Source organism: Barbatula barbatula (genome assembly GCF_947034865.1).
Source record: "Barbatula barbatula genome assembly, chromosome: 4".
Classification (NCBI taxonomy): Eukaryota; Metazoa; Chordata; class Actinopteri; order Cypriniformes; family Nemacheilidae; genus Barbatula; species Barbatula barbatula.
In genome coordinates this window covers 958,986-986,969 of record NC_136768.1, presented here as the reverse complement: position 1 = coordinate 986,969, position 27,984 = coordinate 958,986, and the positions used below count along the sequence as shown (strand labels likewise).

Genomic DNA, 27,984 nt, shown 5'->3' with positions numbered 1-27,984 from the left:
CTCTTGAATGTCCAATGTCTTTATAATAATTATAATCATGATAATAGTCCTTCTATAGTTTTCATCTGAATCAACATGGCGACCTTCATTTACTCTCATGTGGCAAATTATGGAAAAATGTTGGCGTCGCTCATCTGATCTACATGAGGTAAAGGGCAAAACCATTTAATTTGACCTTCGCAACATATTCAGTTTTCTTTGAGGATGCTCTGCTTTCCTCCGCTGAGGTCGAGGGTCTCCTGATTTGTCAGGTTAATGAAATTTTACTGAGACTGAAGGAATCCTGCTCGCCCAAATGACACAGATTCCCAGATGAGAGCTGATTATGGGTTCCTGGACGTGTTCTGGGGGGCCGAACTAAAAATAGATCACTCACAGAGGTGAATGGTAACACAGCCAGCTGTGAAGAGAGAGACGTAGATAGAAAAGAGGGGGGCGGTTGTAAGCACGGTGCTCGATGTTTGTTAAGTAAATGATGTGACTGTGTGACGAACATCTTTCACATATAACCAAATCTTTATATTTCCATTCGTGGATGGATAAGTCAGTGTTGTGTTTAAAATAATAAAAGTTCAAACATTGAGAGAAGGGTGGATCAACCCTAACGCATCATTTTGGGTTTGAACGGTCTTTGATGACGGTCGGTAAGCTTGCTTCTGTAGCTCCCCTGAAGCACCGAATAATTGTGTTTCGAGTGGCCTTTAAAGAAACCGTGGATGACACGTACATAAACATTGAACTAATGGTTGCCATCCGTCTTTATTCAGTGTAATTGTTGGTTTATTGCTTTGCCTCAAGCTGAGTTTTAACACCTTTTTAATTGTGTCAAGCTACGTCAAGCACACCTCTGTTTGTCTGCACTGATGTGCATCTTTGCAAATAGATTTTTAAAGAATAGAAAGGTTGTCTGTTTGCGGCATCGTAGGGCCGTACAATTCAATCGAAAATGAATCGGAATCGTCAATTTTGGCCTTCATCAATTACAAAAACAAAATCATCGAGGTGAACGATATTGTGCCGCATTCCATTTTGCAAGGATCCTCTCTTTTCTTGTAGTTTAAATCCACAGGGCACACTTTTCTTTACAGTTGTTCAGCAGTGCTATTTCTTTACATTCATTTTTCAGTTCAATTGAGAGTTTTTATTGTCTATGTTGTTTTAAAGGTTAAATGATCAAGATCTCAATATTGGCCAAAATAATTGCGATTATGATTTTTGTCATAATCGAACAGCCTACACTGTAGGCCTACAGCATCATGACAATTATATCTGGTACCATGAGGTTTAGACGTACAACACGGTCAGCTTCCTTTTTGTTTGCATGTTATTAAAAAATTCAGTTTCCTGCTCCGTTATTAAATGAAGTCGACCTCTGTTGCTTACAAAAACATCACATGGAAATGTCACAAGCAACACTCTGCGTCAGTGCGTAAGATTTGCATTATCTCTACTTGAAAACTTTATTGGTCACACATTTCAGGATTGTGGTCTGGTGAAGTTTTCTGCCTCCGGGCGAATGTGGAAAGTAATTTAGCGATGTGAATAACCTGATTTCTGACAAGTTCCTCTGACAGTTTGGACTTCGGTTCTGTTCTCATTGCAGGTTCCTCTTCCTCTCTTTACATACTTTCACTTCTACACCGTTTGCGTAATGAGTTACACCTTGAATTTTAAGGTTTACTTTCTTTTTTAAGATATGACATTTTCACCTGCATGATATCACAGGAACTTAATGGGGGGGCGGACTGGTTTTTGCTTTGGGCCTTGAGGTTACAAAATAGCACCTTAAAAACACCTTAAGAAGACCAGCAGAAAATCTATGGTCCTAAAACAAACTGGGTTGCTGAATTGTGTAAAGGAAAAGAGTTTTGATTCAGTCTTTGTCATATTACATCACCTGTCTAGGAGGTTAAGCTACTAAAAGTCATATAACCGTTGTCTAGTGGTCCGAGTTCTTTACCAGATTAGATTGAGTAGATACTTGTTTATCTCTGTTTATTTGTTTGTGTGTCTATAAATGCCTCAGCAGGTGCTCATTTATGAACAACAATTCATAAAAAACAATCGGTTACGTCATGGAAAGCTGCTGGAATGTGGGCAGAGCATCTTTCTAGTAACACTGAGTTGACCCACTAATCTGTCTAAACCCTGGTGCTGAAATAAGAGAAAGAGAAGGATAACAGAGAGACAGAGAGAGTGACTGTGTTGTGTTGATATGTTACAGTCGCTGCGTATCATCGGCTCGTCTTGCGTGGTGATCGATGTGCCGTCAACCTTCTGACAATTACATGTGCTTATATCAGAGCAAATATATATGTGATATCAGACCTGAATGATCGGATGACTCCTTACGAGCTGAACTGTAGGTGTGATATGAGTTGGTTTGTTTCGTGTCGGGTTGGTGAGTCTGGGGTAGAAGTGCGAGATGATATTTTTATTTTGCTTCAGCATACCGCATTATTACTGTCGACACACAAACATGCTGCCATGTTCAACAAAACTCATAGATGTTTAAGTCAACAAGAACCCAACAAGACACACATTCTGAATTCACTTTCATAATGAAATCATTTTTATTTTGAGGTATTTCTCCAGATGAATGACTCCCAACGGCATTCAGGCCAAACAGAACGGTCTGTAGAGAGCGTGTTGAAGAACGCAGCCTCCAGCGCTGGAGAAACTGGGTCATGTAAATTGAATAAAATAAATAAGCTACCTGAATGCATTTTGTCGTTGTTTGTATTATTTATTTCTGGTTGGGTTGTGATTCGGGAGAAGCACAGTCATCTGTGTTTATTCATGCTTTTTCTGGTCATATCCAGAAGCTTGTCCAAGTTTTAGCATTGAAGAATTAAAGAAAATTCACATGTTTTCATGATTTGCTCGCCCTCATGAGTTTCTTTCTTCTGAAGAACACATGTTGATAACCAAACAAGCCCAACACCCAAGCATCCTTTTAACTAGAAATGAGATTTTAGGAGGCATTTAGACAAGATTTAGTGCTAAAATACGGGTTACGGATAGGTTCGGTACATCTGTGAAGTTAATGATATGCAGTGACTAAGACGGGTGTTTGTTTAGCGAGCTAAATATTCCTCATAGCCTACTAGTGTGTCCGTCCGTGGCTTCAGTCACTGATCCAAGACCAGCACACAGCCTCACATCTGCACATGCTTTCTGTTTCACTGGATGCATGTGATGTCGCGCCTAGAGCTGTTTCCAACCGCTTTGCTGTATTTATTGTGAAGTGTGTGACTGTGTGTTTGCAGACCATTGTCTTCAGGATGATGATGTTTCCCATGCACACGATTCATATTTACATCCAGGAGACTTCATTGGGGATTTTTGCCCGTAGAAACGTTTTAAAGGATTTTATCTTAATGTGTCATGTTGGTGTGTGTTAATATGACAAGGTTTCTCTGGCAGTCACACACACTTTGTGTTGAGTCTAGTTATCCAGCTGTGACACTATAACAGTTTCACAGTCCGGTCTGCACTGAGGACATCTGAAAACACTTGATAAGATAAGTAAAGGCAAACTTTTCCTTAAAACGGTGCCAGATGGCTGGAGCTTTCATTCATGTCTACAACACAAACCATGCTGGACTCCCAACTCCAAATAACAGCATTAGTAAAAGTGATTCCTGCAATGAATAAATACAAATAAATAAAAGACAAAGTGGGCAAGAGGAAATCAGGACAGTAAATAAAACAAACCATGCCACGTTACACTGGTACAATTCCAGAACCCGTAACGTCTTCTGGACCGTCTCTGCTTTCTCTGTTTTTTCCACTCCGTGACCTACTTGGCTAATTTTAGATCAGTGAGCGTGTGGTGTTGAATCAGAGTCTCTGTGGCATATGTGAACGGTTCTGCCGTTTATATCCGTCAGATGTGGGTTTCTCAACAAACAGCAGGACAGTGAAAATAGACATTGAGGGCAAAGTATCTGAAGCACCTGTGATGAGAGGTGTCGATCGTTGAGCTTCAGATGAGAGCCGTGCGCATCAAAGCGGCACCGATGTCATCTTGAATGAACACATACTGTATTCAAATGTGAGAGAAAAGAGGAATTCTGCTTGACTGAGTATTCATTTTATTTAGCCCAATGCATAGCTTTCGTCTCGGAGTATGCCTGAAAACCACCAACCACCTGAAGAATATTGCACAATAAAGGCAAGAGATAGATGACATCACCAGCTTCAATCTGATGGGTGAACTTGTTAGAGTCACTTGGTAGCTAGCAAGTACACTAGATGTCCAATAGCAGAGTTGTTTATTTCAAAGAATGTCTGTGAAATATCTGACTGTATTTGGATGGCGACCTGTTATCGTGGTTTGACTGTTTTAGATAAATATGTTTCAAAATGTCCATACAAAAACAACAAAACTTCCTGTCTGAGTGGGCCGTTCAAGGCCAGAATTAACTGCAGTGTTTGAGTTATATTTATCTGATACTCAGAAGTCAATAAATATAAAAACTATTTTGAGCTTTTATTTTATTGTCCCCTAGTTGCTCATAATTCCAATAATGAATAAATGTTTTCCTTTCTGAGAAAAAGAATACATGAGATAGTTGTTAATAGTGTTTTAATTCTTGATTGTAATTGTATTTGTGTGTCCGCAGACATGCAGAGCTCTAGACGGTGTTGACCGGCCGTCTCTGTACAAACATGGAGCCTTGTGCCGAGTCTCAGGGGGATCCTGAGCGAGCTCTGGTGAGTACATCTAAACACACGCATTATGATGATATAAGAGCTTTTAGAGCGCATGCAGACCTACAGAAACATCACAGGCGTCTCAGTGTTTAAACTTCACAGTTGTCTTATTTCAATAAAATATTGTGGCATCACATCTCCAAGTGCTCCATGTAGAAAACAATCATCATCTCTTTGAAAGATTTAATGGCTAAACAGATCAAATCTATAGATCTTCTTGATTATTGAAAGTCTTTTCTTAATGTTAGGCTCTCACTGGCTTCTGGTTATCTAAAAATGGCTTGTAATTCTAGCATTGCACACCATTTAATCATACAAGCATCTGCATCGGGTTATTAGCTAATGATAGTGTGATCGGCCCTAATAACCGTCTCAACGGCTCCCACAAAACACACCGTAGTAAGGATGTTTGGCTGAACTGTCACGGCAAAATCAAAAGGCCATTGATGCCTATTTTGATTCGCAATTGTTCAAAGATATCTTTTCAACCTTATTCACATTTCTACTGCTCCGTTCTTTTTTAGCACACAATTAAAATAATTGATCACCCACGATGGCTAGATTGGCTTTAAAATAAGAAAGCACAGATGGAATTCTCCCAGAGAAGAATTAAACTCACACCCTTCCTGTGTGAGTCATCTGAACGGAGAGATGGAGAAAGAGGAGTAATGCTCGCGTTTGCAATACTGCTACCGTACTTTATGACTTTTGCTACGTGAAACCATAAACCTTGACCGCACACAGCCTTCAGACGTCATAGTTTATACTATTTAGTGTCAAGATGCACCTCTGTTATTTAGTGGACATCACTGCAATAGACAAGTTTAACGCATTTCATTTCTGTATTTGTGAATGTTTTTGACTTCTTCATTAAATGGTATGGCACATTCACAACATGCTAATCTGTAAAGAGACCTTGTTGTTCCTTTCTTTTGTGTGGGAACCATGATGGGTTTTGTTTTTCAGATAGAAAGGTTTGTATAAAAAAATGTATTGTAAAACTCTGTACCAAAATGTATTTAAATACGTTAGATCATCATTATCAGAGTTTTGGAAAACAAATAGTTTGTTTACAATTTCTATGGCAGTCAATGATATCACAGAATTGAAAAAGCAATCTTTCAAATATCTTTTTCTGCGTTTATGAGAACAAAGTAATTGATACATATATGAAATTACATAAGGGTGAGTAAATGATGACAGAATGTTCATTTTTGGGTGAACTATCCCTTGAATGATTAATATAAACACATTATAAAGTCAATATAAATAGTTCTCAAGTTCTAAAATGACCCCTTGAACTTTTCTCTGTTTATGAATGTACACTAATAAGGAAGAGCAGCATGATGCTGGTGATAATGTTATATCTGTTGGAGGAAAAAGTCATGCCGCTGTTTTGACAGGAAACCTCTGCCACCGTTTCCTGTCTTGTGGAGGTTTGTAGACTACACAGACTCGTATCTGACAGCAGATGTCAACCATGTGGACATGAACAGGAAGTTTTATACTGACTGTGGTACAGAGAGCTAAAAAAGAACCAAACACTGATGGCTAAAGTGTATGTTTGATTTAGAAGTTGTGTAGCTGGAAGAGGAACAGACTTTTGTTTGCTGTGACCCGCTGAAAAATCTGTTTATAGGCTTCCCGTATATTTTATTTCTCATCTTTTTGTTTACAGAAAGAAGAAATAAGTGATGAATTATTAATGCATGGATCATGGAAAATGCATTTGAGCCTAAGGTTTAGTGGTGAATTTCCTAATGTCGACTAAGGGTTCATGACCTTAGTTAAAGCGGTCCTGTGACACAGCTAACACGGATATTATGGTTTGTTTTAGATGTTCTGCAATGTATATACACGATTTAAGGTTAAAAACGCTGTATTTTCCACACCGTGCATGTTTGTATCTCCTCTTTGCCCCGCCTCTCTGAAACACGCAGATGTTTTACGAAGCTCATCGCTCTGAAAAGTGATTGGCTAGTTAACCAGTGCTTAGGGATTGGTCGAATACTGCAAGCGTGTGACGGAAATGTTTTGCCTCTTTCCATATTTGGAAGACCAGGTTTAAAAGCAGCTATACTGAAAGGTACGCCCACCTTACCTTCGTATACATTCGGGCGGTCTTAGTCAAATGATACCATGAACTGACGTAGATTTGTGTGGCTGTGGTTACACGAGGCGATTCAGGCAGGTCTGGGTGAGCATTCGCTTTTAGATAGAATTTAATTTGTACTGACACTTTAATTTTAGCAATTTTACGTGTCTAATACATGCATGGGCAGCTTGACACACCTAAGACACGTATTCGCGCCCTATGACCCCTGAAAAATGCTTTATTCCACTTTTATTTGCACTGTAAGTGTAAAGCAACTTTTGGCTGATATATGAAAACATTTCATTTCAAACTGAGGTGTCTTCATCAAGTTCACTGCCTGACCACCGAGAAATATAGAAGCAAACAAGAGGGTTCATCCAAAGATCAACACACAGAGAGAGAGAGAGAGAGAGAGAGAGAGAGAGAGAGAGAGAGAGAGAGCATTATTCCAGTACAGTGAGTGTGTGTTTGAAAGGAAAGATCCTTGCTCTCCTGCACGCTCTGTGTGTGTGTGTGTGTGTGTGTGTGTGTGTGTGTGTGTGTGTGTGTGTGTGTGTGTGTGTGTGTGTTCGGTGTCACCGCAGACAGTTCTGCAACACTGACCAGCAACACACAGACGGTAGGATATCTCTCTATTTCTCTTTGTTTCTCCCTCCGTCTCTCTCTGATCCTCATAATCAGTTCAGACAGATGAATGATGGGTGTGGACGAAGTGTTGAGTCCTGTGCTCTTTTGAACGAGGATCTTGTTTGACTGTCTTTGTTGTTTATGTATCAGAGTTGCCTTTTGGTACGGTGGGAATCACTTTTACGATAATAATTAATGCTTGAATGGGGATTTGAACAAAACTTAAACCCGAAGTTTAAAACATTTTGTCGTAAAAAGGTTTAGAAAAGGGAATAAGAAGAAGACGCTGAACAAGTCGAAACGTATCATAGAGTCCCGATGTAGACTACTTTGACTTGGAGTTTGCATTCAGAAGACCTTAGTAACCAATGCCATAGCAACCAGTCACATCACCCTAGCATCATGCTGGCAACTTTAGCATATGTTTACAGAAATAGCACAAATCTTGTAAACCAGTAGGTTTGATCAGCTGTATGCTGAGGTCATTTTGCAACTTAACACATGAGAGTTATATAACAGTTTGCATGTGGAGAGGTGTGTGTGTATGTGTGAGTCAGTGTGTTCTGTGACCGCGCTCGACACGAGACAGCTGTTGGCTAATCTGTGTAAAGCAGCGGATGATCACTCGCTTCAGAAAGCAGCCCTCTGTCCATTCACAGTGTGTGTGGAGTCGATATCAGAACATCTTTACTGTGGAAAGTCCCGTCTTATATCACAGTTAACTCAGTTTCACGGCCCATCTGTTAATACAACAACAGAAAATGATCAGATCAGGTGACACTCGCTTTTTCGTTACACAGAAGGGTCAGTGTCGGTTGTGAGATGGACTGAAATATAAACTTGTGTGATGAAATGAAAATAAGACTGTACTCAAAAAGATCCGATTCCTTCTCCTTTAATGGGACACTTTACACTTTAAATGTATAGACGTATATAGAATCTCAGTTTAGTTGAGAAATTCAGATTTTTAATTATACTTAAATCCGTGTTTTGGTCCTTGAAACACCAGAGCTGTATGGTGCTTCCACACCAGCGTAAGTGAATGCAAAACTACATTTGTTTATTTTCCATCGTCTGGCGTGTTTGTTTGTACTGATGTTTCTCCGCCAGTAAAACATCACTTTCCTTCATTTTTTTTAGCTTGTTCTTACACGCAACACTCTTAGAGCTGTCACGTCTCGACCTCTCTTTCATCAGCTCCGTGTGATGTAAACCGTCTGTCATTAGCACGTGGTTGATATCTCCTCAACACCAGCTGAAGCCATCAGATTTCTGCTGATCAGAGACGCTTTTGGTTTGACGTCTTCTCACCCGTTCACAAGAAGTGTAGATAAGAAACAGTTCAGTCAATTCTTCTGTAATTTTCTCTCGAACAACACCGTTTCAAGAAGGTTTGATGCAGAAAAATAGTCATCAGAGACCGTTTGAAATGAGACCACGGCGGAGGTAAAAGGATACATCTCTGTAGCAAAGCACCTGGCAGGGATCTTAGCCCATCACCAGCCGAATTCATTTCATCCCCTGTAGAGCTGAAAGCATCCCAGTGATGGATTGATACTTTATATGTCAGCTCTGCCTCTCTGTAACCTCTTATCTATCCATCCTTTCTCTCACAGAACTCTCTTTCCTTTCTCCTCTTCAAGGTAAAGTTGACCAAAAAGGGAATTCTGTCATCATTCACATGATCTGTGATGAACATCTTTGTGATGAACATCTTGTGTTATGTTTGTGTGCTCAGTTTCTCGTTTTTTTTTTTGCTGGCCTGTGGCTTCTGTCATCATGTGCTTGTCATTTTGAACTAATTCTGCATTTCTTTTTTCCCCTGTTTGTCTTTTTTTGTCTGTCTGTCTGCTGCCAACGTGTCCCACCAACACTGCCTGACGGTCTGTGACGTGTGTGTTTGTGTGTCTGTGATGTGTGCGTGCGCTCACAGCATCATGCAGAGAACAGAGAACACCCTGCTGCCCCAGGTAAGAGGCTGACATTAACGTGTGTGTGTGTGTGTGTGTGTGTGTGTGCGTGTGTGTGTCACCTTTGAACCTGCGTGTCACGCTCAGCATAGGCACTAAAGCACCAACATGGCCATGTTCAAATTTAAATCATCTTAGTGCATACTGTACTGTATATTGTATGCTTAATAAATGTAATTGAATGAAAATGAATGTACTCAAGACTTGTGAAAGAGACAGTAGATGTGGCAATGTAATGAAGGAAATGGCGGCACACGATTTTAGTTTTCTTGAATTACTCTCCTGTCACTGCAGTGGTTGTGTGAGCCAAATATTCAGATTGCATCTCAAGCAAGCGTTTAGAATTAATAACGATCAACATGTAGTGATTCGGCACTGTCCATTTATCTTCCATTTGTTGCACTTTGTCGTGTTATGTATAAGATAAATGGCACACAATTATTACAGGCTCGCTACAACATGTTTACACCACATTCATCTTCCATGGCATCAATTTGTGCATATTTATTTGTGCATTTAATATTCAGCTTAAGACATGCATGGTAACGCATATGGCATATTCATTTATCCAGTTTACACGGTACAAAACCTAGAAATACCAAATAGTAAAGGCCTGGAAAATCTTGTAAATGAATTAAAATGTCATGGACATACGTTTGTTTACTATTTATTCTCACATTTTGATTTATAATTTATTAGAAATTGTGGGAGTAATCTTAGAAAGATGTCATTTTTAAAGTCACGGAAACTCATTCGTTTTGTATTAAATGAATTGTTTTCTTGTATTGTTTCTGTATTGTCTCGTGTACTTTAAACTGAACTCTGATTTAGACACTCCAAGGTGAAGAAAATAATAAATAGAAGTACTGAAATCACTGTTCCTGTACTATACTACCAAACTACATTTCGTTACACTGTACTTGTATATGTGTAATGACAATTGAAAGTTGAATCTAATCTAAACTTTAGACATGTGTTGTTTTTTCTTGTGTTTGCCACTAGAGGGAGCACTGCATTGTTTTATCTTATCCTGTTGTATATACGTGATTCATTGATTCAATAATGTCATTTTTTCTAGCTGCTCTAATGCCTGGAGACGATGCAGCTCTTTTGACCCCTGGAAGAATGAGTCAGCGTGGGAAGGAGGCGGGGCTGCACACGCCCAGTAAAGACCTGCTCCCAAGCCCCTCCCTAAGCCCAGGCGTCAGCTACAGTCACGGTATACAGAAAATACATTTCTTCCATAAAACTGTGAATCTGTGGTTAGACTGACTGTAAAGGTCAAATCTAGATGAGTTAGATATCTGATCCCAGGCCAGTACAGAACAACTTCCGTGATGTTTCTTCATTACAAAAGAAATGATGACACAAACTGCTTTAGAGACTGTCTGTATTTTTTGTATGATTATATGTATTAATCATATAAGTCTGATTAAAACAGAATATTGAACTGCAAAAATGTTGGTTTGGATTTGACCACTTAAGATCTAACCACGCTATTCCCTGTTATTTATCACAGCCTTGAGCTCTGACCCATTCCCAGTTCACATTGAAATCTTTTGCTTTTTTTGGGAACGGTGTGCATTCATAAAGTTCACCACACTATGAACCAAGACCTTTTATTAAGAAAATGTGTCGTTGCTATTCTTTATGTTAACCACAAGAGGGCTCCAGAGTGTGAAATAAATACTCTAGAACACTGCTCAGAGGTGTGTTGTAATCCGTTTTTTGTATTTGATGCCCCATTAAGTATGCCATGCTCAGTTTTTAGTAGGCTGTGTGATGCTGCTCAAAGTGTTAAGTGTGCAGTAGTAATCAGTTTTTAGTATATGATGCTAAGAGTTTATAGCATGTGATGTTCTGCATTTTTATACTTCCTTATTCGCAGTTCTGTAAAAACAATTAATCGTTTTGCTCGTGATGTTGTGTCTAGAAATGCGCACTTATATGTGATAGCTGACAGTTGTTGTTTATCCAGTCCCGGCGTCATGCGAGTTCACACTAATCATTATGATATTTATAATAATTTATAACCGCACAGAGGATCAAATGCTCTCTAGTGAATTTATTAATGATGTTCGAGGATCTAGCTTTTATACTAATGAAGAGCATTATAAAAACAAGTTTTAGACTAATCTGTTTTTACGTACCGTGGTTGTGTTTGTAAGTGTCAAGATCTTACAAAATAATGCACAAACCAGCAGCAGTTAGACATGTCAATGCCTGTGGACCACTGCGCCTTACACGTCTCCATAGCAACAGCAGTTGCCCCTCGTCACGCTTGTAGGGGCTTGTTTACCTTCATATTGCCTATTTACTTTTCACTCAGTCTTGCGAGATATCATCTGAGTCATAGGTATTTGGTCTGCCTGTGGTTTTTTAATAGGAGGTCTGTAAAAGAAATAGTTTGATTGTGAGTTCGTCCTGCCGATGTGAGACGCATTTTACACAATTATTCTGTTCTGCCATAGTTAAACACCGGGAATAGCATCAGTACACAGTAAGATGGAAATGAGCTCATAAATCCTGTTTGTGGTCTTCTGCTGGACTGAGAGAGAGCTTGACCTGGATTACAAGGATTACGCCCCTTTAGTAAATAGGGTTAAAATGTACAGCGTGCATCTCAACCAATCAGTCAGTCGGCTTTACGTACATCATCTCTCATTCGACCAATCTAGAGCAGGACACTGTACATATGGGTGGCTGGGTATGAGCGAGGATTTTCATCGCCTGGGAGTATTATGGTGGTTCTGTGGGCCAGAGTTATTTGTTGGAATGGGTTGGACCTGTGTGTGTGTGTGTTTGTAAATGCACAAGTGTTCTTTCTGGTGTATCTTGATTAATAAGCAGCTGTTGTATTGATCTTCCTGAATTTAGGCAAGTATTGTAGCTAGTTTTGTGCTTTTTGTAGCGTGTGCCTGTTGTTTTCATATATGAGACATGCTCTTTTACCTGTGACATCACCTGGTGAGAACAGTGAGTGTATATTTTGTGTCCATATGCTGACTGTAAAGCTTTAATCTGATTTACAGAGGATCTATGGGAGTAATGGTGGTTTTAACAGACGATAAGAGATGAGGGATTTCTTCTGGGTGCTGGTTGTTTAGTGAAGATGAAGGTGCTTTCAGGTTTGTCTCAGAAAGCTTATTTGTCAGGTTGGTAATCCAGGTTGCATTAGGTTCTTTTGGATTTCAAATGAATGCTGGGCCTGAGGATACGCTTTTAAAAATGTAGATGCCGTAATGGGGTCTTTGCATAGAAGAACCGCTTGATTGATTATAATGCTGGATTGCACATTACGTTTAGTCTTGGCCACATATGTGTCTTTAATAATTCAGATCTACTCTCTCAAGTCCCAACCCAATCTATGGGCAAATACAACAGTTTAATGACCTCCCGTGCAGAAGATGAGAGGCAACCAAAGGTTGTGTGTTCTCCAGGAGCATCACTGACCATGTTCAGTCATATTCAGAGGCTTTACAGATGACCAGCGGTGATATCCTATAGCCAACATTTGCTTTGTTATCATTGACCTTCTTATATCACTATAGGTGGGATATTAAACATGCATGTGTAATTTCTTCGAATAATATTTAGTTTGATCAAATTTATAAAAGAGCGATACAGCTGAATGATTATTTCCGTAAAAACACGAGCTGCTGGAGGCAGGCAGGAGGGATGGAACTACAGAACATGCACACAACACATAGTCGCATTAATATCTTTGTGTTTGTTAGTTACATTATGCACGTATGCGCCGATTGCCAACAAAACACAGACATATGACTTCGTTTGGCTTACCGAGTGCGGTTCATATCCGGCATCTTTTAGCACTCTATCAGATTCAAACGATCTCCAAATCCAGTGTTATTTCCACCGTTTATATAACATCCATCACTGAAATGCCGAGAACAATTCAATTCAATAATAGTGCGAGTCGTGCGTTCACATTGAAAATTCTTAAAAAAGAAGTGTGATGCACTTTTCACAGTCACAGTTTCGTTAGCGTAGCAGAAGGGAGGCGGGGCTAGTAAACTCTCCTGCAGAGTTATAACGCTTCAATTGGATGATGACTAAAGTAATGCTGTGCAAAACAGATGAAACTACATTAAATGTACGATGTACAAATGGATTTTATTCACATGCATTGTGCTGCAATGCGCTTGTCTGGGAAACCAATATACTTCCGGTTAGAATAAAATGTTTTAGTAATCCATTTGGGACAATACTACTGTTCTAAAGTTAATACACTAGATGGTTGAGTGCATAGTTAAAGTGTATAGTATGTCATTTGGGACACAGCTAGACACATCTAAACTTCTCTCCCTATCGCAAGAGAAACTAGCTGCAGCGCAGCCGATCTTGATATCAGGTCTTCCTATTGCTCGTCGGTTTGCACATGGGCAGACTATTTCTTTGCCTTGTTGTGCTTTTCCGGGAGTATTGCGCACAAATGGATACGAAACAGGGATCCAGACTTTAAAAAAACTTTCCGACAAGTTGGAGTCCCTGGGGGAGTGTATCAAGCACAGCCATATAGACAGTGATGGGCAGACATCTGGATGAATCGTGTGCTAAAGTACAGTATATTTATGCTTAGTCAGATTTCTGCTGTGTTTTTATGGTAAGCATTTCAAACCTGACCTGACTTGCAGGCAGACAGGCTTCTAAATGTATAACAAGATACGTTGTGTATCTCTCTATATGAAACATCGGTTCCATGCAGCAGTAGTTTATCTTCACTCCTAGATAGTTATGAATTCTTATGAATGATGATTTGGGGTTAACTTCTCTTCGTGGCTAAATAATAAGAGGATCTTAATTGGTTTTATTGATCCATCATGCGCAGTCATCCCTCAGCCACAGCTGTTTGGCATCTCCTGGTTCTTTTTGGTGAGGATGTCGCCTAGCAACATCACAGTGACAGAGGCAGACTCATGGATGGATGCGGGAGCATGCCCTAGTGTGATTGGCTAGTAAGATTACAGATAAATTCATCCGATAGGTCACAGTGCCCTGAATTCTGAATGGATGGCTGCTTTGAAATCTGATTGGTCTGGACTACAAAACACTGTCGGGTTGTCTGTAGTATTTAAAGGATGCTGTAACTACAGTAAATTCTAGTTGTCTTGTTAATTGGATTTAAATTGAAAAGACTTATGCAAGCTTTACCCAGAATGCATCAGAGCTTCACTTGAAAATCCCTGTAGTGCTCGCGAGGTGCTTGTTGACATTTCAGTCCTAAATTATCTTTTATTAAACCTGTCCCCCTGAGCTCCTCTGGATTCTGATGAGTTCTCGGAAGTGTGTTGCTTGTTAGTGGCGCTTGCTGATGTAAACATCACTATAGCAGTTGTGTAGGGTTGGGCCTGTGTGTAAATACAGTGTGAATTTGTTTTATGTCATACTAGAGTATTTATGACAAGCTCTTGATATTCTTACGAGGTTCAGATTTGAAGGCAGGTTTTTTCGATGATGCTGATTGGCTGATGGCTTGATTCTGTTCTCACCAGGACTGTCAACAGAGACTGTGTTTGAGAAAGAGGTGTGTGTGTGATTTATGTTAGAATTTAGACAGCCGTGACAGCGCTGCATTAATATATATTTGAGAGAGAGAGAGAGAGAGAGAGAGAGAGAGAGAGAGTCTGAAAGAAATAAAATATAGATAGTAGATATCAGAAAATTCAAGATAGAACATGATAGATATATTTCATTGAGACAGTCATTAGCATCCAAGTGTCTTCCTCACTCTCTCTCACTTCTTCACACACAGGCGAGCTAGAGAGAGAGAGAGAGAGAGAGAGCGGGCGAGCTGCAGTGAGTAACAGACGGAGAGAGCGTGAGTGTGTTTTCAGAGCACGTTCGGTCAGCTGGAGTATCAGCTGCAGTAGCGTAATGCCTGTAGAGCAGGTCTGAGGCCGTCTGTTTGCTGAGAACGTCTTCAGGGTGAGGTCCGCCCTCATGATGAAGCAAGAGGGAATTCTGGGGCGCCGCCGGTTCTCCACCTGTGGGGGAACCGTCTCCGTCCGGCCGCCCCATCCCGACGGACGCAAACTCATTCGCAACGCTTCGTTCGGCGGTTACAACGAGCTTTCCGTCTGCTTGCCAGGTGGGTGCATTGCTGGTGTCCATCGGTGCGGTGTGTGTATGATGGCGAATCAGCACTGACCTGTTAGATTTGTTTACATCATATGTATGTTGGTGAATGTTTGTTGTTGTAAAAAGTTTATTTTTCACGTTTTACAGTCGAGAGGATTTCTGCCCTCCTGTTCAAAATAACACTTGAAAGCTTAAAGTGAAAAGTGTTTTTGTAGCTTATGCTGCTATATTTGTAAGACGATGCAACAATTTCGTTGTCCATTTCAATATTTACTAAAGGTGTTGTTGACCCATTCAAAATCCAAATATGACTCGACACAAAAGAAGATGTTTTGAGAAATGTCTCAGTGGTTTGGCAATGGAAGTCAATGCTGTTTGTTTATCAACGTTCCTCAAAATATATTTTGTGTTTTTTCATTTAAGTGTGAACTATCTTTTTAATGATTCTTTCAGAACGATTCTTTCATTGAGGTGAATCATTACACTGACTTGAGTCTGGAGGAGTAAGTCATGTTTTCTCATCTGTTCAAGGACTCTACATTGAGCTTTTCTTCAGCACACTCGGATGGTTTTGTGTCAGTTGTTGAATAGCTGTAGTGTCGGTTGTGATTCTGACTCTGTGTATTGTGTGCCTTGTGCTCCGTTGATTCCTCATGATGTGGATTCAGAGAGGAGGCATTAAATGGTCTTGTTGTTTTTGCAGATGGCCTGATAGCTGAACGTACCCAACAGTGGCAGATGCTAGTTTATCGTGCCTCTGAGAGTCTGAGTTAATGCTTTTATTTTAATACTCACACTTTCATTATCCGTTTTTAGCTTTTGGATGGAGGACAGCGATTAGCCGTGAGCGTCTTATCTGTGGCTCACGTTTACCTGGGTTTATTCAGTTACACTCAAAATAATGAGTTTCACTGAAAGTGAAATCACACCAGACAGTTACCAGTGACATGTGTACTGTATTTTTGTGTGTTATTATTCCTGTATGAAGTTGAAATCACGTGGTGCTTATTGCGATTTGGAGATGTTGAACGGTACACACGCACTCATTTTGCTCTGAGGGTCACCTACACTTTTCTGTGTGAGGTGTCAGATTAGCACAGGTGTGTGATTATTACTTCCTCGTCTTAACATCCCACTGCCGACTTGAAATGCCATCTGCAAAGTAATCCAATAATTATTCAATCTATGCACTGTGTATCTGATGCTTTTGGTTTATTCTGCTTTAAGGTTTTGTTTTAGTGTTTTGGATCTACAGATGTATAGGTTCAGATCGTGGGTTAAACAGATAGTTTGTCCCCGTGGCTATGGACCGTGCTCTCTGGCCTTCAGGGACACAGGACCTCCGTCAGGGTGGAATTACACTCGCTGCTGTTTGGCTGTAGTCAAGGACACTGGACGGGTTTGGGGATATCAGACACGTTCTGCGTCTCCAGACGACACAAGCACACACGACGTAAACATGCTGAGAAACACCAGATTGTAGAAGTTATCATTATTAGCTGTTTATCTGAAATACTTGACTTGTTACTCTCATAGTTATAAGTTTTTTTTGTATAATATTTTGTGTAGTTTGTGTCTTTATTTATGCAATACGTAGATATATAATATACAGGTTAATTTACAGTCATTATAGGAAATAAACCACACGCCTCTGATCAGTTCTCTATAATGTTTTGTTAAAAAGCAGAAGCCAGATATTTTAGCAGACTTTAGAGACTGTCTTGTTTTTATTCTTCTGTCTCTGAGTGATCCGTGCCTGGACTCTGTCTGTCTGTCTGTCTTTCTGTCTGTCTATCAGGTGTGTGTGTAGAATGTGTGATCAGCAGGTAACGTGATGCGTCCCGAGGCCTGTAGCTGCAGCACTCCATCCACAGTCTCTCCGTAGTTTTACAGTCAATTGCACTTGGTTTTAAATAATTTATCTGTGTCTGAACATCCAAGATCTCTCATCTCTCTCCCTTTCTCTCTCTACAACCAGTGTAACTCAAACTTCTACCCTGGTACAGAGTTGTCGACTGCTTTCCACAGTGTCTTTTGATTGTCTGACTTTGGGTAAAAACCAACAAAAGATCACATTGATGGTGACAAATGAACTAGCCGTGCAAATGCAATTCAGACGATTTGTTGCACATTTGACTTTCATTATAACCTCACTTTCTGTATTTGGCATTTGTAAAACTGCGATTTCTGCTTTATCTCTTATCAGAAATTAAACAGTGATTTAAACTGACATCACAGAAGCGTTTAAAGGTCACGTATGCCTGTGTTTATTTTTAGGGAAAGGACAGACCTAGAGCAAAGTGATAACACAGAAAGTGTTTCTTGTACGTTTCTTTGGATACGTCCCAGATGACATACGATGAAATATATAGTCGTTAGTATTTCAAAACTTCATTTTCCACATCGAGCACACGACAAATCATTTGAGTCAATCGTTCTAAAATATTACCAGGAACTTGAGAAATATCTTCAGCCTCTTACTGTATTTCGAATCCCCGATTTTATCAAATTATTTTTGTGAAAATATGGTTTACAAAGCCATATGATATGATATTCAGTGGTGTCTGTTGAATTTTCAAGTTTGCATACATCATAAATAAACAGCACACTTGTCTGCATGTGAAGAGGCTTTAATGCAGATTTATGCGTTGGCAGAATAGTTAACAGATGAGTTCTGGTAATGTTTGAGGAGATGAATATGTTTGTATGTGTGTGTGATTATCATTGTGAAGGACTCTCAGAGATGAGAACGTGGTCAGATGGATGGCTCATTTACATCCGGTCCATTGTGCTTCGAGATGAGTTCATGAATACCATTCAACACTGTCTTCGGATCAGTCTGACTGATTTCTGTTTGTCTCATTCTTATATTATATTTCTGATAGATGCTGGAACTGGGTTTGCTAGTTTCTTGCTTTTATGCGGCTGATGTGAGTCATCCTTCAGGAAAAGCTTCTTCTCCGAAGAAACGTTTAAGAGGCTTGTGTATCGACTGAAGATCCTTCAGTTCGTGTGGAGATGTTGCTTTTGTTTAATGCCAAGCTCTGCAGCTGCTGATGTGAATAAGCGATTGTTGACTTTAAAATGAAAATGTGATCCTTTTAAACAAACACACAAATGCATTCTGCTTAATGAAAGCATCTATTGACACCATTGCATGTCGGTGCAGCTTAACGCTATAGTGTTTAAAGGAATAGTTCACCCAAAAGTGCAAATTCTGTATCTCTTATGTGTCTTTAGCTCAAGTCAATGGGGTTCAGTGTTGTCTGACTATTAACATTCTTTAAAACATATTTTGTCTTCTGCAGATAAAAGAAACATGAGTGAATGGATGTTTTTGGGCGAAGGATTCCTCTTGTCGGCACGTGTTTATCTTTTGTTATTTTGTGGATGAAAACCGTATATAATTACCAGCTCAACCCCCATAAATCTGAGACAATGAATCCATCAAGCAAAGGCGTTATTTAATGTGACGTACGTGGGTAAGAAACTGAACTCGTCCTGACAGTCGTGACAAGAATTGTCCATGTTTTGAGCTTATGAACATGGGTTTCTGTCCTGTCTGATGATGAAGTGCTGTGATTTTAAGGTACAGTTTGTGTACTTCAAAGGTCAGAATCAATAGCATCTGTCCAAGCTGTCAGATTGTGTTATTGTGAAGTTTTCTTCCAGGTGTGGTGAAGCTCCTCTGAGGAACGCTGAGGTGACGATGTGTCTGTCAAACGCAGATGTTGTTGATGTTTTATAGGAGAGCCATGGCTTAAAGTAATAGCTTTAATAATCAAATGCCGCCTGGGATCAGATTTGATATCTTTATGAAGGTTTATCATTAAAATAAATAATATCTTTTGAGCCGTGATGCATGAGTGAATTACCTCATTGCTTTTCAATATTATTGTGAATAATTGATGTTTGTCTATCTGTGTCATGTGCGCCTCTCATATCTCAAACTGGTCAGTTTTCTAGTCGAAATCACTGATGTTATTTTCTTGTTCTGGCAGGTTTCGATCGTAGCAAAGAGGATATCTTGCCTCTTAAAGAGGACTCCTTACACTCCATATCCAAGAGCAAGGTGAACACACACAACACAACACACACGACTGTCTCGCTTTTATTTTCACTTCCCATGCTCCTCTGGGGACTGAAATGGATTGATTCGGGATGGCTGATCCTTCAGCAGTCTTCAGCCCACGGTTCATTTATTTTACAAGATCATGTTTAAGGAGAGCACGTCATGGGGACGTGTGTTGATCAGCATCAAAAATAATAATCACTAAAAAGATAAAGACGTCTCACCTTCAGAAATATCAGTTCACCCGGCACTGTGTGGATCACATCTGTGTGTATGGTTTGCGTGAGTCACTCTCATGGGCTTCAAATGTCATAGACGTGATGCCACATTAAGACGGACCATCAGCTCGAGAGACGACAATCATAAACACATCCCAGAAGCCTTGAAGAGCCTCGTTCCTCTCCAGCACAGATATTTTAATGCTTTCCATTTCTTTTAAAACATGTGAAGTCACAAAGTCTCAATCCAAATGAATCTGTAGCCGACACATTTCTTTATAAACCATCGTATTGCACCTGACTACGTAACGAAGCTGTTCTGAGATCAGTGGTACTCAAACAGAAGCACAAAGCGTGGCTAACATGTTGATTGTGGATTGTATTATGTATGTGTTTTTGCAGTCGGAAACCAAGCTCTATAATGGCTCGGATAAAGATGTTTCAGCCTCTGGAAACAAACTCACAAAGAAGGAGTCGCTTAAGGTAACAGAACAATAATCATATTATAGAAGTTCACAGTTTATTTCTGTGCATGTAAGAATATTCAGATCATGAATAAGACGCTGTGTTTTGGTTCATTCAGGTGCAGAAGAAGAATTACAGAGAAGAGAAGAAGCGAGCCACTAAAGAACTTCTCAGTACCATCACAGATCCGTCCGTCATCGTCATGGCCGACTGGCTGAAGGTGTGTTTCACCGTCACTCTGACCTCAGAACACAAGTCCACTTTAAACCAAGAATAAAACGATGACGTTTACCACTTCTGAAACTCGGATCACACGCTCTTGTGTTAACCCGGTTTATCACTTTCAGATCCGTGGCACGTTGAAGAGCTGGACCAAACTGTGGTGTGTGTTGAAACCGGGGGTTCTGCTCATCTATAAGACAAATAAGAACGGTCAGTGGGTCGGCACGGTACTACTCAACGCCTGTGAGCTCATCGAGAGACCCTCCAAAAAAGATGGCTTCTGCTTCAAACTCTTTCACCCACTGGAACAGTCAATATGGGCTGTGAAGGTACCAGGAAGAACAGCATTCGTACATTTACATTTTAAAATCAAACCAGCTTTAATATCCTCTCTGTTCGGATAGATATAAGAAGGGGTTTTGTATGTGTGTGTGTGTTTCGATTCAGGGTCCTAAAGGTGAAGGTGTAGGCTCCATCACTCAGCCGTTACCCAGCAGTCATCTGATCTTCAGAGCGGCCTCAGAGTCTGACGGTGAGACGCCCGCGCCCTCGCACACACACGTCAGGTGGTCAGTGTGCATCTGTATAGTATAACTAACTACTTAAACATCAACATCTATGTGAACTGTGAGTGCAGGTCGCTGTTGGATGGACGCTCTTGAATTGGCCCTGAAATGTTCAAGTTTGTTGAAGAGAACCATGATCAGAGAGGGCAAAGAGGAGACGGGGCAGACGGCAGAACACTCGCACATCAACTTCTACAGTCTGCTGCGGGCGCACAACATACAGGGCTTTCAGTAAGAGTACATGATAAAACACGACTAACGTATAGTAAGACCTACAGCATTCTAGAGCGATGATGATGATGATGGGTTTCATGTTAAAGAACGTCTTCTGTGATTTATCTGACGTCTCAGGTTTAATGACAGCGATCAGTTTAAAGATCCAGACCTGTACTCGGATAAGTCGGATCGGGAGAACGAGCAGGAACAGGAGGAGTGGGAGAATGAGGGGATGGACAAGAGCGAGGAGTCGGACAGTGACACGTCAGAACGACAGGAAGACTCGTATGTCGACCTGGACGAGACGCTGAGAGAAACGCTGTACATGGAGCAGACCGATGAAGAGCTCGGAGAGGTGTGTGTGTGATGCTACCAAACACAAACCCGAAAACCTCGGCTTGTGTTTAAGACACATTTTACATACACCTGTGTCATTTTATGATGGCAGGACAAATGTTTTATGTATTTCATTTGTTAGCCGGAGAGATGAGCGCGTATGAAGACTGGCGGATGTCTCAGAATCTGTTCATTCAATCTGTGTGTGTTTCAGGCCGGCGAGGCGTCGCAGACTGAAACTGTATCGGAAGAGAATAAATCTCTTATCTGGACTCTGCTGAAGCAGGTCCGGCCCGGCATGGACCTGTCCAAAGTCGTCCTGCCCACCTTCATCCTCGAACCGCGATCTTTCCTGGACAAACTCTCCGATTACTACTTCCACGCTGACTTTCTGTCTGAGTAAGACACACACAAACACAAAAGTTCCCTGGGTTTCTGGAGTGGGTTGGTTGTGAGCTATTGCATAGCCATAGATGCTCTGTTTGGGATGGTAGTAGTTAGGATTTGAGCTATTCTTGATCGTTGTTCATCGATATAGCTCTAAATTTGACATAAACAAACTGTTGAGGGTGCGTCAGGCAGTCTGTGTCATGTTATTCTATTGGATTTTATCTGTTCAGAGCGGCTATTGAAGAAAACGCCTATAACCGAATGAAGAAAGTGGTCAAATGGTACATTTCTGGATTCTACAAGAAGCCAAAGGTACAGTTGTTTTTGCTTGTGATCCTGTGAAAGATTTAAGTCACGTCGGTCTTATGTTTTGATATCTCTCGCCGACAGGGTTTGAAGAAACCGTACAACCCCATTATTGGAGAAACATTTCGTTGTTTGTGGATTCACACCAGGACAAACAGCAAAACCTTCTACATCGCTGAACAGGTAAAACAGTCACGCGTTTTGTTGAATGTGAGTGTCACGGAACGAGAGAGAGGATCTTTAATCCAGTGCTTTCCTCAGGTATCCCATCATCCCCCAGTGTCGGCGTTCTATGTGAGTAACAGGAAAGATGGCTTCTGTCTCAGCGGCAGCATTCTTGCAAAGTCCAAGTTTTATGGTGAGACATAAGATGCATTCTGATAACTACACAGTTAAACTTGACTACACACATGTGCGGACTGATGTTGAATTTTGTGTGTGTGTTTTTCAGGGAATTCGTTATCAGCCATCTTGGATGGTGAAGCCAGACTGACATTTCTGAACAGAGGAGAGGACTATGTGATGAACATGCCCTACGCTCACTGTAAAGGTCTGTACACACACACAAACACACGGCAACACGTTAGTCACAATCCTCACACAAACACACACAAAAGCCCCTCCCCTGCTCGACTTCTCATCTTGGTATGTTTGTAATAGAGCAGTAATATTCAGCCACTAGATAAATCTGCTCTAGAATATAGGTGGTATCTAGTTTTGGTTACACAATATAGATCGTTTACACAATATCTTAAAAATATACAACAAATAGATATAACATTTGCAAGTAGTCACTATAAACCTGATGAAGTTTGTTTGCATGTTGAATGTTTGTAAATGTCTTTTTGTCATATAAAGTGTTACCAAAGTTAAGACCTTTGGCAAATCAGATGGAGTTTAGCTCAAGTCATGTGACTTCAGCTCTCTGTCACATCATGTGATCTCTATTGCTGCGTCCCAAGTAATACTATTTCGAATACTATTTAGGACGGACAGTATGCGAATCGGGACATTCACAAACACTTTTCTCTCTTTCTGTGCAGGTATTCTGTATGGTACTATGACTCTGGAACTGGCCGGTCAGATCACTATCGCCTGTGAGAAAACGGGCTACAGCGCTCAGCTTGAGTTCAAACTCAAGGTGTGTTTTGTGCTCTTATAAGTGCACTGAAGCCATCGCGACATTTAATAGCACATCACATCCGTAACACATCAACCACACGCCACACCGATAACACAAACCTTCAGGAAAGATGTTTTGTGTTTCAGTGACATGACTGTAATATCTCTGTGTTTTCTCAGCCGTTTCTCGGCAGTAGTGATATTGTGAATCAGATCTGTGGGAAGATCAAACTGGGGAAGGAGGTTCTGGCTACACTGGAGGGGCACTGGGTAAGAGCGCCCATTGTGTTTTATTACACATAACATATGTTACTGTTCTTAAATGATTACGATTGTGTGTGTGTGTGTGTTGTACAGGACAGTGAGATCTTCATTAACGATAAGAAGACGGGTGAGGTGGAGACTTTCTGGAACCCCACGCCTGAGCTGAGACAGAGCAGACTGAACCGCTGCACCGTCCCTCCTGAGGAACAGAGCGAGTTTGAGTCCGAGAGGTAACACGCATGATCATGTGACGTCACAGATTTGATGCGTTAGAAAGCAACTGGATCACAACATTTGTAAAAACAAACACATTTTCTCTCTCCCAATCTTAAGGTTGTGGCAACACGTGACGCGGGCCATTAATAATAAGGACCAGACGGAGGCGACCAATGAGAAGTTTATCCTGGAGGAGGCTCAGAGGAAGGCCGCACGCGAGCGCAAGGCCAAGTGTGAGGAGTGGACGCCTGTTCTGTTCGAGCAAGACCCCGTCACAGGAGAATGGCATTACCGATACGCCGAGTAAGTCAAAACCTGCCACCTGAGATATGTCTGATATTTCTGTGGCTAGAGACATGCAAAAGTTACCATTGCATTTGTAACAGACGTTATGACCTGCTGCCATCTGCTGGTGTTCAAGTGCATTTTGCTGTAGCACACTGTACTGTGAGGCTGGTTTGTTTGTTTGTCTCCCAGCACTCGTCCGTGGGATCCGCTCAACGATATGGTTCAGTTCGAGAAAGACGGCTGTATTCAGACCAAAGTGCGCCACAGGACGCCTATGGTACGTTCAGCCAGTGTAGTTAGTCTCAGTACCCAGCAGGGCACCCGGAGAGACAATTACCTGAGCCAGGTACGTCCTTCTGCCCCGACACCTTCTCATCAAACTCACCCTCCTACCCACAACCCCTCTCTCTGCTTCCGTCTCATCATCGCCACATGCGCTCTGTCCATTCTCCGATCGACCAATCATCATTCAGTAAACCAACCAATTAATCGTGTGGCTGCCTGAACCGGTCACATGGCCGCTCTGCTTAATCTTCAGCATGTTGTTGTTTGTTGAATGTATTGTTTATTTAAATGAAAACTCTTTTGTTCCCCTTTCCCACCTGCAACTGGCACGCTTGCATGCCTCTGTTTGTGTTTTTCATCCAATCTTTCAAACAGTACTGAGCTGTTTAGTGTTTATCAATAAAGTGGATGTGAATGAGCTTGTTGCTCTTGTGTGTGTTCAGGTAACGGGACCAAAACGAAAACACAAGACTGACAAACCTAAGAGTCCAGAAAGCGGCTGCTCGTCCCCTGAACCGGACCGTCAGGACTCATCAGGCAGCGAGAGTACGTCACACAGACATCAGGCTTGATTTGTGACAACACTTGCGGATTTATGAATGCATCGTGTTTCTTTCAGGGCACAAAAACAAACACAGCAGCCGCCTCAGGAAGAAGGGAACAGATCTGAGTGAACTCCAAAGTGCCATCGAGTCCATTAGACAAACGCAGGAAAACATTAACAGGTGTGACACGCATCTAACACTGTACACGCGAATACACTCATTTCAGAATAACATGATTGACATTCATCTCCACTCAATCGTCCAGGAGCGTCAACGCTTTGAGGGGTCGAGTGGCAAGTCAGTCGACGACAGAGAGCTCGTTCCTCACGCACAGAGACGTCGCCCTCATCCTCTTCCTCATCTTCCTTCAAGTTCTCCTCAACTTCCTTTTTAAGTAACGCCACGTACTGCTGTGACCTTGAAAAGCCCATCTACAAAGACGACTGACCCAGAAGCAAACAAAAACGTCACAAAATATCCCTTAATATCGTCTCACAACACGTTCGCCTTTTATTTAATTAGTTTTTATATGAATATGTGTTGTCCTGGCTACAGAGAACAGCTATTTAAACCCAGCTGCCTTCTCTTGAGGAGAAGTGCATTGTGGGATGTTTTAGAAACCGTTTACTTTTATTCTTTGGACAGTTCCTTCAACTCTACACTTTAAAAGTTTCACATGCATCTTTCTTGAGCGCCCCCTGCTGTAAAAGAGGACATTTGTAAATCTTCAAACTACATGGGTAAATCTCTCCTGTTGAGAACACGTCAGGTTTATGTTTCAGCTTGAAATTCAAGGAAGTAAATAAGAAATTATATTTTGCATTATGTCCCAAATGTTTTTATGAAAACTTTTAATTCATTTTCTTTATGCAAAATTTAATTTCGATGTTTAGTTTTTTTAATTCCCTCTCGTCTTTTTAAAAGATTGGCCCAAATATCTATGTAAAAAAGGGTTCAACATTGCCTATGTTACGAATACTAAATAACAGTTTTATTAAATTAATGAAGGAAATTGTAAGTTGAGGTCAGTTTTGTATTATTTAAAACTGTTTCGGGAACAAGTTCACATGCTAGAAATATTCATTGTTATCGGAGGATGTGAATTGTGCATTTCAAGCAGTAAATGTTTAATTTATATGAACTGTTTCTGAACAACACTGAAGCGTGTACAGTATACAGAGCGTGGCATATAATATTATTATGAGGAAAAGTAGATTTAGGCGTAGTTCACCTGTAGCAGGAAAATTCTGTCACGTATTCTTGTAGTTGCTTGACTCGTCTGCCACCGTTACATCTGACTCGATGTACTTTTAAGCCAAATAGTCAGAGACTAGAGTAGACACGTGTATATAGTCAATATCTTTTTTTATTTCTAGAGAAACGGTGTGTATTAGCAAGACACAGTCACCCACAGCCCATGTGTCGACGTGTGTTTGTTTGGTCACCTGATCACTTGCAATCGGATGCTTGAATGTGCCCATGTCTGTAATAACTACAAAAAAAAACAATGTGCCTTTACAAGCAGGTCTTAAATGGGAGACGGCCCGAGTTTAAGTCTGACTGTTTATTTCCTACCGTGATGTTTTGTTTTCTCTTTCTTTGAATGAATGTGCCATATTTAGTCTTAGAGAAGAAGCATCACGTCCCAGCGTATCATAATGTCGCCCACTGTGACTTTTAGTTTTTGTCCTAGAGCTAAAACCTGCCATAGATTGTATTCTTAACCCTCTTTATATTCACAAGGCACCAATCCAGGGATCATACCATGCGGCATCACTATATACAATCCATGTTCTTTTACACCACCCACACTTCTAGTTGAGCTCAACAGTTGTTTGTTCTGCACCAGGCTCTTTATGAACAGTTTCTACTCCAGGTGATTCATTCTGGATAACTGTCACTCGAGAACATTTCACGCACCTGTGTCTGTGTACAGACCATGCTTTATTTGTATTACAGAAATAACTTCATGTACTTTCATTGTCACCTGTGACATATCACCAAATAAATGGAAAAGACTACAATCACGATTTCTCCGTGGCTCATCTTATTTTCTGGGAAGTGTGAATTTGTTTTGCTTTGTGATTTGATCTCGATGGAGTTTCAACACCTTCAGCAAGGTTCATTTTATTCTCAAGTTGAATTTATTTTAATAGCCAGGAGAGGGTGAAAGATTTGGACGAACAAATCAAATAACAATAGTAAAAATGAAGAATGCAAACATACAGTACAGCATTGGCCTCATCTAATTCCGGGAGGATGTTGCACAAACACTGCAGTGCGTGTCAAGCTAACAACAGAGAGCAAGAGTTGAGCTCCACAGAGCCGAATGTGTGAAAGTTAATCTGCACTCAATTATTTACAGGGAGAAGAGAAATGTGCCACAGAAATGCCGTTCAGTAGATCTAAGCCAGCTGTGATCCCAAACCCGCGTCCTGCCGTCTTCTGCCAGTCGAGAAATGGATTTCCTTCATGTCCATATTTGGAGCAGTCATTGTCTCCGGTGCCACCGTTGCTAAGTTACCGTCTCCGCTGGCACCTTGAGATGTTTGGGCTTTTGTCTAAATCTGGAGGACATATGGAGATGGGAAGCGGGGAGGATACATGTGAGGACGGCCAGCCTGATTATTATGTAATGACATCACACCCCGGCAACATGCACTGCAACGCACATACTAATGTCAAATGCAATTCAATGTTATTTATATAGCACTATTCACAATGAGGAAGGAGAAAATAAGCAAAACAGAAAAGGTGAAACACTGCACAGCTCATGATGTTTATAGAACAAGCAAGATCATTCTTGTAAAATAATATCTAATAAATGTCCGAGTCGGGAGGAACCCAAACTCTTTTATAAATGGAGTAAAAAACCTGATAACTGGGTATTTTGAGAAATGTGGTTTTGTGTTTAGACAACAAAAGTCAATGGATGCCAGTTTTGTTTGGTTACCAGCCGGCAG

The 27,984-nt window shown here is 40.8% G+C and overlaps 1 protein-coding gene across 4 annotated transcripts in view; it reads left to right on the top strand.

The window, feature by feature from the left end:
* The window catches only part of osbpl8 (oxysterol binding protein-like 8), a 31,517-nt gene extending 4,467 nt beyond the window's left edge, over positions 1–27,050 (top strand). Inside the window, exons 2-24 of one of the 4 annotated variants that reach the window (XM_079455028.1) lie at positions 4,629–4,719; positions 9,375–9,411; positions 10,490–10,630; positions 19,512–19,582; positions 20,203–20,283; positions 20,384–20,485; positions 20,613–20,816; positions 20,935–21,019; positions 21,125–21,284; positions 21,405–21,624; positions 21,820–22,004; positions 22,226–22,307; positions 22,386–22,484; positions 22,563–22,659; positions 22,753–22,851; positions 23,345–23,442; positions 23,604–23,693; positions 23,781–23,917; positions 24,021–24,206; positions 24,381–24,468; positions 24,920–25,022; positions 25,096–25,201; positions 25,287–27,050. In XM_079455028.1, the coding sequence (XP_079311154.1) occupies positions 4,675–4,719; positions 9,375–9,411; positions 10,490–10,630; positions 19,512–19,582; positions 20,203–20,283; positions 20,384–20,485; positions 20,613–20,816; positions 20,935–21,019; positions 21,125–21,284; positions 21,405–21,624; positions 21,820–22,004; positions 22,226–22,307; positions 22,386–22,484; positions 22,563–22,659; positions 22,753–22,851; positions 23,345–23,442; positions 23,604–23,693; positions 23,781–23,917; positions 24,021–24,206; positions 24,381–24,468; positions 24,920–25,022; positions 25,096–25,201; positions 25,287–25,419 (2,649 nt within the window). In that variant the 5' untranslated portion in view covers positions 4,629–4,674 and the 3' untranslated portion in view covers positions 25,420–27,050. Of the gene's footprint in view, positions 1–4,628; positions 4,720–9,374; positions 9,412–10,489; positions 10,631–19,511; positions 19,583–20,202; positions 20,284–20,383; positions 20,486–20,612; positions 20,817–20,934; positions 21,020–21,124; positions 21,285–21,404; positions 21,625–21,819; positions 22,005–22,225; positions 22,308–22,385; positions 22,485–22,562; positions 22,660–22,752; positions 22,852–23,344; positions 23,443–23,603; positions 23,694–23,780; positions 23,918–24,020; positions 24,207–24,380; positions 24,538–24,919; positions 25,023–25,095; positions 25,202–25,286 lie in introns of all 4 variants that reach the window. The other 3 variants (XM_079455027.1, XM_079455029.1, XM_079455030.1) reach the window with 3 other exon arrangements.
* Positions 27,051–27,984: the final 934 nt, after the last annotated feature.